The sequence below is a fragment of the Nicotiana tomentosiformis genome, chromosome 10, assembly GCF_000390325.3.
Source record: "Nicotiana tomentosiformis chromosome 10, ASM39032v3, whole genome shotgun sequence".
In the NCBI taxonomy this organism is placed as follows: domain Eukaryota; kingdom Viridiplantae; phylum Streptophyta; class Magnoliopsida; order Solanales; family Solanaceae; genus Nicotiana; species Nicotiana tomentosiformis.
The window spans coordinates 27,872,658-27,888,997 of record NC_090821.1 but is presented as its reverse complement, the minus strand read 5'-3'; the positions used below and the strand labels follow the sequence as shown (position 1 = coordinate 27,888,997).

General features: G+C 39.9%; 1 protein-coding gene across 1 annotated transcript; it reads right to left on the bottom strand.

The window, feature by feature from the left end:
- Window positions 1–4,080: 4,080 nt before the first annotated feature.
- On the bottom strand, window positions 4,081–5,556 carry LOC138899920 (uncharacterized). The gene is made up of 3 exons (XM_070186621.1): window positions 5,467–5,556; window positions 4,833–5,231; window positions 4,081–4,218 (listed from the first exon to the last, which is right to left on the bottom strand). Exons 1-3 carry the CDS (start codon window positions 5,554–5,556, stop codon window positions 4,081–4,083), a joined length of 627 nt encoding a protein of 208 aa, XP_070042722.1.
- Window positions 5,557–16,340: the final 10,784 nt, after the last annotated feature.

The following is a 16,340-nucleotide window of genomic DNA, read 5'->3' as shown; positions in this document are numbered from 1 at the left end:
TATTTAGGGGAATGTCATGACTTGGATTGGGATAAGTATTTTTGACTTGGATTTGATTATTATTTATGAATCAGTCCTTGAATTTAGCGTTTGATTGTTGAATCCATGCGAGGAAAATTGGGGGTTTTGGCAAAACGTTTCTTAAATGGAAAAAGAGGATTCGAACCCCGATTCGGAGTTGGAATTGGAAGAAACGTGTATGGTTGGACTCGTATTTGAATGGTTGTACAGGATTTGTGAGTTTTGTCGGGTTCCGGGGTGCGATCCTCGATTGACGTTTTGGTTTACTTTGTGTATTTGCATCAAGATCACAACTTTATTGTTTGGGGTTGTTTCCTATGGCCTTTATTGATGTTATTAAGTTATGTTTGGCTAGATTCGAGTCATTCGGAGGTCGATTCGCGCGTGAAGGGATTTCTAGAGTATTGATTTTGCATGCTTAAGGTAAGTATCTTACTTAAACTTGGTTGAGGCACTCGTTGCTTGAGTTATTAGTGTTGGCTACACGCTATGGGTGGTGCACATGTGAGGGGTTGAACCCATATGTGTGCACGAGGGTGTTATCCATGCTCGGGGTGGTTATTAGGCTATGACACGCATTGAATTGATTGATAAGCTTCATGCTATCTTGCTTCTTATATTGTACCCCTTTTGTGAGCTAATTGTATCATGTTAGAGGTTACTTGTCGGTTGATCTCATGTTCAAATATGTTAATTGTTATTTTTGTGGTGTAATCGCCTAATTTGAACTATGGTAGTACACTTCCACATGCCTACACCTTAGCATGTCTCTTATATGAGTGCATAAGTATGTAATTTGATATACATTGTTCATGTACATGTATTGTTGTATATGCTTTATGTGTGATATGGACTGGGTTATTAGCATGTGAGTGGTCCATGCAGATCTGAGTTGTGATAGCATGAGAGTCGTACGTGCCTTTGTTATATATAGCACGTGAGTTGTCCATGCAATGTGTGGATAAGGATCCATACCTAGGGTCACCCTCTCATGTTTCTCTCTTTATGGTGTACATGCGGTATGAGGAAAACTGATCAGTGTTTGATTATTGCATTTCTTCTCTAATTGTAATTTCCTTGGATGTATACATGTTGTATTCGCTTATCTTCTCTATGAGCTAGATCTGAATGTATACATGCCTCATTGTGCATATCATCTCTATATGTCGTTTGGTTTGATTAGTGAGAGAATATTGTATATCTTCTCTATATGTCTACATGTGCACAACTTTATAATAGATGGCTATATTCTCTATATGTTGGATTATTAATGTCACGCCCCAATCTTGGCGAGCGCAACCGACACTCAACCGACATATCCCAGTCAAGCAAGCCTACTTGATACCTTCTACCCGACCTTACCCATGAATAAAGTGAAGATGCATACCATTCGTTAGACAACGAGAGGATTTCATGAACAACGCCAATTTCGTTACCATTAGTTACTTCATTTATAATTCCCAAAATACATTACACATTCATAGTTTAGAAGTGCGAAACATATGATACATATACAACATTTCTAGATTGACTTTCCAAAATCAAGATACAAACCACACAATGCGTACGGAGCCTCTATTTGATACAAAAGAGTAATATGATGGTGTCGGCCACAAGGCCCCGGCTATACCTCAAAATACATAAGGAAAAAAAGGCACAAAACCCCGAGATGAAGTGGGGCTCACCAAGTCAGCTGAGGAGAGGGTATCAGTGATCGATGCTGCCTGCTGTGGAACCACCTGCATCCATTAACGATGCAGTGCCCCCGGCAAAAGAGACGTTAGTACATATTGAATAGTACTAGTATGTAAGACTAAACATCCTCTCAATGAATCGAGTAACAGTACAAGGGGAAAGATATATGGAATCAACAAGAGCCCTAAGCAATATTAAAGTTTCAAGTTAAGAGAAAGATAAATCTTCAAGTAAATGTCAAAAAGTTTTAGTTGGGAGATATTTTAGTACCGATACACCATCGTGCTTTTAGCACGGAGTCCGATCTCGGCCCGATCGGCTAAGTCATCTCACCCCAAGACATCCAATCACAACACTACCATGTGCGCGACATTGTGTCCGATCTCAGCCCAATCGACTTAGTCGTCTCACCACAATGCCGTGTGGGTCGACATCATCTTCCGCTAGCTTTCATCTCATCCCAATTAAGGAGAATATTCTCAACACATCAACCTCATCCCAATTAAGGGGAATAATCTCAACACATCAACACGGGGATTTATCCCTCAATCACTCCTACACCGACACGTGTAGTTTCGGGGTTAGGTTATTTCAACATACCTTTCCTCGGTGACTAAAAGATACTCCCAAAATAGTTATCATATAAAGGAGTTAAAGCTCGTTTCATAATCCTTCACACATCGTTTCATTTCATTGGCATTATTGGCCACACGTGTAATTTTCATTTTTGGCACGATGGCCACATTTTATATTTCATACTCACTCCTTTCGCTTTCAAGCATCATCATATATTATCAACAATAAGAGCATTTGTAATCAAGTCTTTAGATATGTATATGATCAATAGGAGCCTTAAGCACGTTGAGTTTTTTTCTTCCAAAATTAGGCACAATAAACTTGCAACTAAAACGTGATTTTAAATCATAACATTTTGATACATTGGTAATACTTGAATACATTCCCGAAGGAGAACATAATATTGTAGGGACAATTGGAACACATGTTTAGTTCTTTTTACATAAAGCTTATTTGGAATAATCGAATTTATTAGGAATAACTCGGAATATGAGAAACTAGAACTTGGGCCAATCACACTTGAAACTTACGAGAACATCATGGAATTCGACTCTACAAGAGAAGTTTAGCCAACATACCTCACTGGTGCTTTCCTTATATTACTACAATGTTCCGAAAATTCTAGCGACTTCAATCAACTAGAGATATGACAAAATTGAACCATAATTAGGAAGAGATTCATGGGTTCAACTCACCTATGCATTTCATCAAGCACTAGGCGTGCAAATTTGACTACAAGGTTCTCTTATAAGATTTCTTTCACCCCACAACCCACATCAACCAACAATTTATCTCGGGTAATTCAACGACCTCCAAGTCCCCTCTATCGAAACATGCACGCCATACCTTCTACTCCTCGTCCTTCTTAAACCCCAAACAAACTTTCATGGATGATGTAGGCCAAGAATATACCCGGATAGGTGATGGCCTAGTGAGTGATTCCCTTGAATCTTCAAGATTGGGGCAAGGATTGATGAGCAAAGCACTTAGGGATTCCTCTTCTCTCTCTCTCTAAAGCACTCCCCTCTCTCTAAAACAGCCGTTTAATCCATCCAAAATAACCCCCAAAGTCATTTTATAAAGATGGGGTCAGGTAAAATTTCCTCAAACTTAAGCCTCCGAACCAGGTCTGCGATCGCAGACTAGACCGCAAAAGAGATTTGCGGTTCGCGAATTGGACCACAAAAATGGTCCCAAAAACTAGGTTGGTCGGGTCAGGTCTGCGGCCATTCTACGGTCCGCAGAATAGTTATGCGGTTGCATAATGCGTCGCGAAATCCCCCTCTGGAATTTTTTCATGTTGAATCTACGATGGAAGTGCGCCCCGCGAAATGATTATGCGGTCTCATAATAGACCGCAAAATAACCTCCAAAAATTGGTTTTGTTTCTGTTGCACTCTGCGGCGGATCTGCGGTCGGCGGAGTAGTTCTACGGCCGCATAATAGACCCAGAAATGCCGTGTTCTACAAAAATTATTCTTCAACTCCCCAACGCATTGCGCAACCCGAAAAGTCCGTACCGCGAATGCAAGCTCACCGCGAAGATTATCTACAACCTTCGAACACATTAGCCTACCCAGGCACCACTAAACCCCGATGTTCTAGGTAAAACTTTTTGGGGCCTTACATCCTCCCCCTCTTAGTATTATTCGTCCTCGAATAAGGAGTAGAGTCTACTTAAAAGACCCAACATAACTTATCTCTTCTTCCTCACATCTCATGCCCCCAAATTTTGACTAACTCCCAAAATTTTAAAATATTTCGGCAGAGTTTCCCCTATAATTGGGCCTATACATCTGTCAGAGAATCCCAAAAGCCAGTCCTAACAATATAACCATAACTCAACGATGTATCACAATATGAAAACAACATCGACCATAACGTCGTAAACATTATATTACCATAAAGGGGCATCTTTAACATAAACTGTACAAGTTGAACATTATTTATAGAAAGTAAGATCTTAAAATTTTCATTAGACACAACTACTTAGTTATTCAAACAAATGGGGGTACATCTTCTTCATCTCTTCCTGTGCTAAGATTCACCTGACTACCCAAACCTTGCTGAAATTTCTTCCAAATATTTGTTGTGAACTGTGCCCCCTAATCAGAGATGATAGAAACAGGAGTGCCATGCAACCTGGCTATTTCCTTGATATACAACCGAGCGTACTGTTCTGCTGTATCGGTAGCCTTAACAGGTAAGAAGTATGCTAATTTCATGAGTCGGTCCACAATCACCCAAATCGAGTCGAACTTGCGAGGCGTGCGAGGTAATCCCACCACATAGTCCATATTGATCATCTCCCACTTCCACATTGGAATTTCTATGTTCTGTGCCAACCCACCGGGTATTTGGTGTTCGGCCTTCACTTATTGACAATTTGGACATCTTGCCACAAAGTCTACTACATTCCTCTTCATATCATTCTACTAGTAGACTTCCTTAAGATCATGGTACATCTTTGTAAAGCATGGGTGCACGGAATACCTAGAATGGTGAGCCTCGGTCATGATTCTTTCCCGGAGACCATCTACATTTGGAACACATAATTGCCCTTGGTACCTTAGTGTTCCATCATCCGTGCCAAGAGAAAAAGCCATGGTCTTGTGTTTATGAATACCCTCCTTCAACTGTACCAACAACGGATCTTTGTATTGCTTCTCCTTGACTTCCACATAAAGTGATGATTCAGCCCTATTTTGCACAATCACCACTCCTTCACTAGAGTCTGTAAGACGAACTTCCAAACTAGCCAACCGGTGAACTTCTTTGGTCAACGGCCTTTGATGTGCCTCTGAGTGATCCAAACTACACATGGATTTCCGGCTAAGAGCATCTACCACAACATTAGCCTTCCCCGGATGACATAGATTATCGATGTCGTAGTCCTTGAGTAACTCAAGCCATATTCTCTGCCTCAGATTCAATTCCTTCTGCTTGTAAATATAGTGGCAGCTCTTATGTTCTATGAATATATCCACATGGACCCCATACAAATAATGACGTCAAATCTTCAGTGCGAAAAACATTGCCGCAAGCTCTAGGTCATGTGTTGGATAGTTCTTCTCATGATTCTTGAGTTTCCTAGAAGCATAAGCAATCACCTTGCCATGTTGTATCAATACACACCCAAGTCCGATTCTTGAAGCATCACAATATACCACAAACCCATTTGTACCCTCTGATAAGGTCAACACTAGAGCCGTAGTCAATCTTGTATTCAACTCTTGGAAGCTCTTTTCTCAAGCGTCTGACCATTGGAACTTAGCCGCCTTTTACGTTAGTTTAGTCAATGGAGAGGCAAGAATAGAGAACCCCTCCAGAAACCTCATGTAATACCCAACTAAGCCCAAGAAACTGCGAATCTCTGTTGGAGTTATAGGTCTAGGCCAATTCTTCACAACTGCGATCTTCTAAGGATCAACCTTGATTCCTTCAGTAGAGACAACATGACCCAAGAATGTGACTGATTCAAGCCAAAATTCATACTTCGAAAACATCGCATACAACTTCTGTTGATACAGAGTTTGCAAAACTGCCCTGAGATGGTCGGGATGGTCCTCTTAACTTCATGAATATACAAGAATGTCATCAATGAACACTATCACGAAATATTCGAGGAAAGGCTTGAAGACTCGATTCATAAGATCCATGAAAGTTTCCGGGGCATTCGTTAGCCCAAAAGACGTCATCAAAAATTCAAAGTGCCCATACCATGTCCGGAGAGCTTTTTTCGGAATATCCTACTCCTTGATCTTCAATTGGTGATACCCTGATCTTAAATCAATTTTGGAGAAATACTTAGCACCCTGCAATTGGTCAAACAAGTCATTTATCCTTGGCAGTGGGTACTTATTCTTGATCGTGACCTTGTTGAGCTGCTGATAATCAATACACATTCTCAGTGACCCGTCTTTCTTCCTTACAAAGAGAACCAGTGCGCCCTAGGGTGACACACTCGGTCAGATAAAACCCTTCTCTAGCAAATCCTCCAAATGCTTCTTTAGTTCCTTCAATTCTGTCGGTGCCATTCTGTAGGTGGAATAGATATGGGTTGTGTGACTGGCATCACATTGATCCCAAACTCAATCTCCCTGTCTGGTGGGATCCCAGAGTTCATCAAGAAAGACCTCCAGAAATTCATTTACAACTAGCATAGACTCAAGTGTAGGTGCCTCAGCATCGGTGTCTGTCACCTGGACTAAATGGTAAATACATCCCTTGTTGATCATCTTTGCAGCCTTAATGTAAGAAATAAACCTACCCTTTAGCACTACATCATCCCCCTTCCATTCAATGACTGGCTCATTGGGAAATTCAAACCTAACGGTTCTTGTTCGGCAATCAAGCTTGGCAAAACATGAATAAAGCCAGTTCATCCCCATTATCACATCAAAATCAACCATCCCCAATTCAATGAGATCGGCCATGTTGTCTCGACCACGCACCATGAAAACACAATCCCTATAAACCCATGCGGCCACAATAGGCTCACCAACTGGAGTAGATATGGAGAACTACTCGTGAAGCTATTCCGGTTCTATCCCTAATTCTAGAGCTACATAAGGAGTGATATATAACAAAATGGAACCCGGATCTATAAGAGCATAAACATCATGAGATTGGATAGTCAATATACATGTGACAACATCTGGATAAGCCTCTTAACTCTGGCGACCCCTCACAGCATAGAAATGGTTGGGTCCTGAGGAGCTCGAAACACTCACCTAAATTATGCTCGCTAATCAAATATAGTATAGTATAACATCATATCCATAGGGATTGGATTTAAACAGTATTCTCGTAGTTTCTAGCTTAGTTGCTATCCAAGATGATCAACAATTGAGAGTTATATGATTTCTAACTAAAATTAACTAAGAGATTAAAGCTATTGACCAGTGACAATCGAAACAAAGATAAGAAAGGAAGTTATTAGTGGGAGGAAATAGGGGTTGATATGATAGGTGCAAGATAACTGTTTTGGATCTAACTCTATATAATTCACTTCTAATGTTCAAGTGAGTCTCTCGAATTCACTCAATTATTAGTTCAAACGTTCAGTAAAAGCTTCTCTCTCATATAAGTCTTAACCTTACGAGATGAACCAATTTAAGCACGTGAAGATATGCAAGAATGCATAGTGGATTGGTCTTTAGGAAAATCTCTTTCGATTATTCTCCTAACTAGGTTTAATCAATGATTCAACTAGCCTCTTTCAATTACTAAGAAGAATTAATGAACTCAACCAACAATATAATGCAAAAATATCACAAGTTATACCTCTCTCGATTACATGAATTAATGAGTATAGATGCAACAATTAAATCATCCAAAAAAGCTTCAATACATAAAACAAAAGTCATAATCCACAAACAATCATCAATACACCAAATCCATCAAACCCTAAAGAGAACTACTTCATGGATATGGAGTAATTCATCACAAATATAGTTAAAGTATAGGAAAACATAAATTCAATCCAAACTCATGTCTTGAGTGAGGAAGGAATAATGAAATCCTTGTGCTCGTGTTCTTCCAACTCCTCCTTAGCCAGCTTAGGTCGAATGTGTCAAAAGTCTAGAAAAAAATGTTTTTCCATGTATTTATACCAAGTAGGGTCGGGCCCATACGAAATCACCTTTTCCTAGCCGAAATAGGATATTTACTCTGTAAAATTTGCACAGGTGCGCCGCATGGGGGGACGCTCCATGCGGGGCATTAGTGGGGAAATACAGAGAGCTAAGTTCAGATAGACCACAGGTAAATACACAAGTGCGACACCCCACATGCCGCGGCAGTGGGGATTTCTCAGAGTACGGATCAAACTTTGATTTTTGACGTCCAGACTTGGTCCTCGACCCCCGAACACGATCTTGGCTTAATACCTTGCGCTTTTGCTCAGACTTCAAAGCTCCAAATAGCTCGAATTAGCTCCATAACATCTACATCACGCGAAATTACTCTTACAAGTCATAAAACACATAATAAGTGCAAAACCCTACCAATTAAAGCTCAAAACAAGTAAAGTGTAGTGAATTAGAGTGCAATAAGTGACTAAACCACGAGATTATAGCCTACCATAAATACCCCAAACTTTAACCATTGCTCTTCCTCGAGAAATCAAACTACACTTCAAATAAACACGACCTTTTTAAACTACTCTCATAACTTATTACACCAAGAACATTTAAAATAGATTAAGCACATTACCGTAACATCCTCGCCTCAAGATTTGACTCAAAAGTACCACGCATTATTTATAACCCGCTCACTTACTCTAACACAGAGGTCAACGACATTACCTTTCCTTCATGAATCAAGTGCCCTCACACAACAATAGAGAGTAGTTCCACACGTAATAGAATTTAAGAACAATTAGGAACTCAATACAGAAAGAATTCACTCACTCTCAGAAAAAACATTCATATGCCACAAAAGACATGCCATAGGCTTGCCCGTAGTGTACTTCTCTACTAATTGAGCTCATTCAGTCAAGTATCAAGTAGGACTTTAATTGGTTGTAATGTAGGTTGTGGGATGGGTAGGATATATTTAGATATAAGAGTGACTACACCTCCCTAAGCACTTTAATACATACAATTAACCATTCAAAACCCCACACTTATGTCAAACCAAAACTCCACCTTCACATCAATATACATTAACTCCCTACTTCTTTAAGCACAATTGCATCAAGATTCACCACTATCAAAGAATATTTTGCACAATAATACAACATTTCTTTCTTTTCTCTTTCAATTCAAGTGGCTCTTACTTTTTCAATACAGTGCACCTTTCTCCTTATTTCATTAGTTCCACTCAAAAGCCAAACCAACCACCCCACACTTCAACTTTTACAAAGTTCAAGTGCTCACGAGAGATACAAGGTTCAAATAGATGGTCAATTCAAACAAATGGGTAAGGCTTGTACTGTGGTTTCCAAAGAAACAGGATTACAGGCTCAAAAGGGTTAACTACGATAAATAATAATTAGGTGGGTAAAAGCTTATAACTGGCTCAACAAAGAAACACCTAAATCATTTGCAAGACTGAATAAAACTACTATTTCGCTTTGCAAACACACAGGGCAAGTTTTAGACATCAAATGCAATGCACAGAATAACAAAAAAACCTCACACACACACATGGCATATAACTCACTCAAGATTAGACTATCAAGACACTCTCGTCAAAGCAGTTAAGCAAATTTAAGATCAAACAATTTAAGTTACTTACACAAGAGTCAAAAATTGAGCCTAAGCGTCACAACTAAAGCACTTACTATTCTCAAGGTATAATAAAGTTAAGAGATATTTCCTTCAATTCAAATCATAGCACAAGGTTTCCTACTCCTAATAAAAATAAAAACTAACTACACCCGGTTTAAACAAAACCCTTGGAAAAGAACAGCGGCACAAAGAAAAACCAAGGGGAAATTATTACACTACCTAATAAAAGAAAATCTTTTTGTCTTTTTCCTTTCGACTTTAATCCCTCAAGAAACCTGTCGATGATATCCATCGTGACGAAAAATCGAGAATTTTAAAACATTTATGGTTTTTTCAACACAAAGCTTATTTGGAATAATCAAATTTATTAGGAAAGTCTCGGAACATAAGAAACAAGAACTTGGGCCAATCACACTTGAAACGTATGAGAATATCATCGAATTCGACTCTACAAGAGAAGTTTAGCCAATATACCTCACTGCTTTCCTTAGATTAGTACAATGTTACAAAACTTCTAGCAACTCCAATCAACTAGAGATATGACAAAATTGAACCATAATTAGCAAGATATTCATGGGTTCAACTCACCTATGTATTTCATCAAGCACTAGGTGTGCCAATTTGACTACAAGGTTATCTTATAAGATTTCTTTCACCCCACAACCCATATCAACCAACAATTCATCCCGGGTAATTCAACAACCTTGAAGATCCCTCTATTGAAACATGTATGCAGTACCTTCTACTCCCTAGCCCACTTAAACCCGAAACAAACTTGCATGGATGATGTAGGACAAGAACTTACCTAGAAAGGTGATGGCCTAGTGAGTGATTCCTTTGAATCTTCAAGATTATTGATGAGCAAAGCACTTGGGGATTCCTCCTCTCTCTCTCTAAAGAACTACCCTCTCTCTAAAACAACCATTTAAACCACCCAAAATAACCCCCAAAGTCATTTTATTAAAATGAGATCGGGTAAAATTTTCTCAAACTTAAGCCTCCGAACTGGGTCTACGAGCGCAGACCGGAACACAAAAGAATTATGCGGTCCGTGAAGTGGACCACAAAAATTGTCCCAAAACCTGCGATGGTCGGGTCAGATCTGCGGCCGTTCTGCGGGCTGCAGAATAGTTATGTGATCGCATAATGCGCCGCAAAATCTCCCTCCAAAATTTTCTAATGTTGAATATGCGATGGAAGTGCAGTCCGTGAAATGATTATATGGTCGCATAATGGACCGCAAAATAACCTCCAAAAATAAGTTTTATTTCTGTTGCACTCTACGGCGGATCTGCGGTCCGCGGAGTTATTCTGCGGCTGCATAATGGACCGCAGAAATGCCATGTTCTGCAAAAATTATTCTTCCAACTCCCCAACGTATTGCGCAACCCGAAAAGTACGTACCGTGATGAGCAATCTCGCTGCGAAGATTATCTACAACCTTGGAACATGTTAGCCTACCTCGGATCCACTAAATCCTGGGTTCTAGGTAAAATTTTACGGGGCCTTACAGTTAACTGATACAAATCTTGGAAAATTATCTCTTCTTAACCGAGGTGAGTTTATCTGTGTTTTATTATTTGATGATATTATTATTGTATACTTGTGAAATTTATGAATTGAGCAAGTTACTAGCGAGTATCATTAATTATTCTTGTCTCTATTACCTCGCCGAGGATAGTTACGATACTTGATGAGTACATGATGTCGGTTGTACTCATACTATACTTTGCAATTAATTGTGCAGATCTGGGTGTTGGACCGAGCCGAGAGCCGCTGTGATTGTTTTTGTGAGTTTTCGAGAGACAAGGTAAAGCTCCATTTAGACCACAGTCTTTGGCGTCTCTTTACATTTCAATTGTTGTTATTATTTAGATAGTATTTTCATTTTGTATTTCCATACTTGTACTTCTATTTAGAGCTCATGACTCCGTATTACTAGTTGTGAGGGAATTTATGTATTGGCGCAGTTTATTTATGTTATTTGGCTATGGATTTGTATTATTTCCGTTAATTTTGTTTTGTTGTTCCGCTTTTGTTGTGTTTGGCTTGCCTAGAAAGTGACTTAGGCACCATGCTAGGGTAGGAGCCTAGACTCCTACCGCTCGTACACTAGAGTATCTAACTCAGTGTTATCAGACACTAGAGGTTTTGCTAGTATAACCAATTATTGCAGTACAGGCCGGGGCTGGACAATCTTTGACCAATGAGGAGAAAAAGTGGCTAGAGCAATTTTAGAGACTTCCTCCTCCCAGTTCAGTGGAGGAGAGTTAGAGGATGCTCCTGGTTTTCTTAATCTGTGTCATCATATTCTTCACACGGCATGTCTTTTGGACTTCAATGGAGTTGACTTCACTACTTTTCAGCTTTTGGGGCCACCCTATAGGTGGTGGCAGACCTGAGTCAAGAGGAGTTGCGTAGGGAGTTTGAACATCTATGTCGGGAAAGCTTGATTTTGACATAGTACGAGATGAGATTCACGGTGTTGGAATGTCATGTAGTATCTTTATTTCCATACTGAGAGTGAGAGGATCATGAGGTTCATTGATGGCCTCAACTATGGTCTTCGATATGTTATGGCCCGAGAGTCTGAGATAGATGCTAAGTTTGACCAGGTGGTTGAGATATCCAGGTGCTTAGAGCATATTCGTCGGCTTGAGATGGAGGAGTGGGAGTCCTAGAGTCCTCGTGGTTTGGCTTGTGTTAGTGGTGCCTCGTCTGAAGGCCAATCACATCACACCATATGCCATCCTTTTAGGCTCGCTCAGGCAGCTCGTCAAATTCCCTGTGGTTCATTAGTTAGCCACAATTCATATAGTTCTCTCCCAGTTCAATCATCATTTAGTGCGCTACCGGTATAGAGTTCTTACAGTGCTTCTTCTGCTCAGGCTTCCACAGGCGGTTATTCGGTCTATCAAGGTCAGTCTCAAGGTCGGCAACCTTATCAAAGGATGGTTTGTTTCGAGTGTGGAGACTTGAGTCATCTCAAGAAGGATTGCTCTAGACTTATGATTAGTGTCTGATCATTCAGCCTATGGTTTCAGCACCAATAGCTATACCCCCGCTCAGCCAGCTAGGGTGGGGCTCAATCGGTTCGAGGTCGCCCAAGAAGGGGGAGGTCAGTCATGTGGTGGACAAGCCCATTGCTATGCATTTCCAGCTAGGCCAGAGGTAGTTGCTTTCAGCGCTGTGATCACATATATTCTTTCAGTGTGCCACAGGGATGCCTCAGTGTTATTTGACCCTAGTTTTACTTATTCTTATGTTTCATCATATTTTGCTCGGTATTTGGATATGCCTCGTGATTCTCACGATATTCCTATTCATGTATCTATATCGGTGGGTGATTCTATTGTGGTGGGTCGTGTATATCAGTCTTGTGTCATTACCATTCGGTGTTATGGGACTAGAGTTGATCTTTTATTTCTTAGTATGGTTGATTTTGAGGTGATTTTGGGTATGTATTGGTTATCTCCTGACCACACTATTCTTGATTGTCATGCTAAGACCGTGATGTTGGCTATGCTGGAGTTGCCGAGGCTGGAGTGGAGAGGTTCTCTTTTTCACACTCCTAGAGAGCAATTTCATTCTTGAAGGCCCAACGGATGGTTGAGAAAGGATGTTTGGCGTATTTGACCTTCGTGAGAGATGTTAGTGCTAATACTCCTACTATTGAGTCAGTTCCAATATTGAGGGAGTTCTCAGATGTGTTCATGCAAACTTGCCGGGTATGCCACCCGATAGGGATATTGATATTGGTATTGATTTGGTGCTGGGCACTCAGCCCATCTCTATTCACCATATCGCATGGCACCAGCGGAGATGAATAAGCTGAAGGAACAACTACAGTAATTGCATGATAAAGGTTTCACCAAGCTTAGTGTGTCACCTTCACTAGGCCTAGTATGTCGCCTTGGGGTGCGCCGGTACTATTTGTGAAGAAGAAAGATGGTTCTATGAGGATGTGCATCGACTATCGACATTTGAACAAAGTTACCATCAAGAACAAGTACCCATTGTTGCGTATTAATTATTCATTTGATCAGCTTTAGGGTGATAGGGTATTCTCGAAGATTGACTTGAGATCGGGGTACCATTAGTTGAAGATTAGGACTTCAGATATTCGTAAGATGGCTTCCAGGACCCATTATGGGCATTATGAGTTCTTGGTGATGTCTTTAGGTCTGACCAATGCTCAGGAGCTTTCATGCACTTTGTGAACAGTGTATCTCAGCCTTATCCGGATTCCTTTAGCATTGTCGTCATTGATGATTTATTGGTGTATTCTCGCAACCGGGAGGAGCATGAGCAGCATTTGAAGATCGTGATCTCGACTTTAAGGGAGAAGAAGCTATATGCTAAATTCTCCAAGTGTGAGTTATGGTTAGACTCGGTAGCGTTCTTGAGTCACGTGGTGTCCAGTGAGGGGATTAAGGTGGATCTGAAGAAGGTGGAGGTAGTTCAGAGTTGGCCTGGACCTTCTACCACTGCAGAGATCAGAAGTTTCCAAGGGTTGGCTAGGTATTATCGTTGTTTTGTTGAGGGGTTTTCATCTATCGCAGCCTGTTGATGATCAATTCTGACCCTCCCCTTTTTAAATTAAATTATTTACACTTATTAATTAGTGATAAATGTTTCTTAAAATATAAATAATACAATACATAATAATATTTAGCAATATTTAATTAATAGTAATTTAGTTTTAATTATTTATAAAATATATTACTCCTACTATTTTAATTAATTTAAATAACTTTCATATATTAATAAATTAGTCTTTAATTCATAAGTATATTATATTTATTGCATTGATTAGGCAAAATTAGTTTTCACAGATGAAGTATTATAATTAATTTCAATAACTAATTAATTACAATGATTATTAATATATTTGATAATTATATTTTATTACATTTAATTGAGATTAATTAAGTGTAATTAATTTAATTGTAAGAAGGGTTAAAAGTCAAAAACGTTGTACTTGCAATTGTCTAATTAAGTTCAATATTGCTACATTTTAAATTTTATCGTAGCTTGTTTGGCCCATAAACATAGGCCCAATACTTTTTACCCGGTCCAGAACCCACCTCATCCATCCAAGTTGGCAATCCATGTCAACCTGTCCAAGCCAATAACAAAGAGCCACGTCACCCTTCTCCTACACTCACACAAGAAGCACAGTGTATCTACACCGTTGATCCAAATAATCAACGGTCCATGATTAAACCTAATTTTCCTCTTATTTTTAATACCCTTCAGTATTTTATGTAAGGCCCCATAAAACAATTTCCTAAAACCTGGGGTTTCGTTGTGCCGAAGTAGACTTATGTGTTGACGATTGTCGTTGTTGTTATGTTATGTTACGGTCTTCGAATACTGCTCGTGAGGCCACGGTTTCCGTTGTTGTTATATTATGCTACGTCATTGGTTCATGTACATGTTGTTAGGATTGGTTTCTGGGATTCTCTAATAGGTGGATAAGCCCAGTTATAGGGGAAACTCTGGCAAAAATTTTAGAAATTTGGGAAGTTAGTCAAAAATTGAAACTGCTGGTGTGTGTTATAGTAGCTGAGTCACATTGGGTGCTAATGGTGAATTTTGACCCTCATTCAACGACGAATGATCCTAAGTGAGGGAGGATGTAAGGCCCTGTAAAAAACTTTCCTAAAATCCGGGGTTGCATGGTGCCGAAGTAGACTTATGTCAGGGCATTTTTTGCGGCCCATTCTGCGGTCGCAGAACTGATCTGCGAACCGCAGATCTGCCAAAGACTGAGGCAGAAATCTGGGCAATTTATTTGGACCATTATGCGGTCTATTATGCGGCTGCATAATCACTTTACGGGCTGCATAACCCATCGCAAAACCAGCACAAATATTTCCGGAGGGCAGTTCTGTGGCACATTATGCGACCACAGAATAGGTCTGCGGACCACAGACCGGTCGCAGAGTGAGGCAGGGGTGCCCAGTTCCGGAGGGCCATTATGCGGCCCATTTTGCGGACCGCAAAAGCGTTATACGGTCGTATATGCTACTGTATATCTGCATCGGGGCTTCAATTTTTTCTAATTTTTGTCCAGGCCCTATTTCGATATATTGAGGCAAAGGGTCATTTTTTAAGCAAGAATTTGATATTTCTAGAGAGAGGGAGTGCCATAGAGAGAGAGAGGGGAAGTCCCTAAGCTTATCATTCATCAATTCTTGCTCAAGGTTGAATAATGTACAAGAATAATTCACTAGGTCTTCATCCTAGAGGTAAGGTTCTACTCCATAGCCCTCAATTTCGTGATTTTAACTGAAAATAGGTAATAAGCCAAGCAATTCTTGGGTGTGGGAGTTGTTTATTTTACATACATGTACCATAAAGGGTAGTAGAAAGATTGTTGTGCTCTTTTGGGTAAACTTTGGGTAGTGGGGTGAAAGAATCTACCATAGGAGGACCTTGAAACCTTAATGCACACCTAGTATTTGAAGTCTAAACTCTTCCTCTAGTATCGGAATTCCCGAATCCTTGTAAAGTTCTATCATGTGTAGTCAAACTTGAAACGCTATTGATGTGGGGTATTCAAACTAGTAAAATTGATTCTCGATTGGCATAACGTGTTAGAACCCTCGTGTGTTAATGATTCTCTATTTTTGACTTAATTATGTTATACCCCTTTTGGGAAGAAGATCTTGTATGAAATCAATGTGATTACACACTTATTTCTCTCATGATGAAACCTTATGAACCTACACTTGCTAAGGCCAAAGGTGCCAAATGGTTGATTTGAAAGGAAACTCTTTTGTACAAACTATTATTATTTCGGGAATC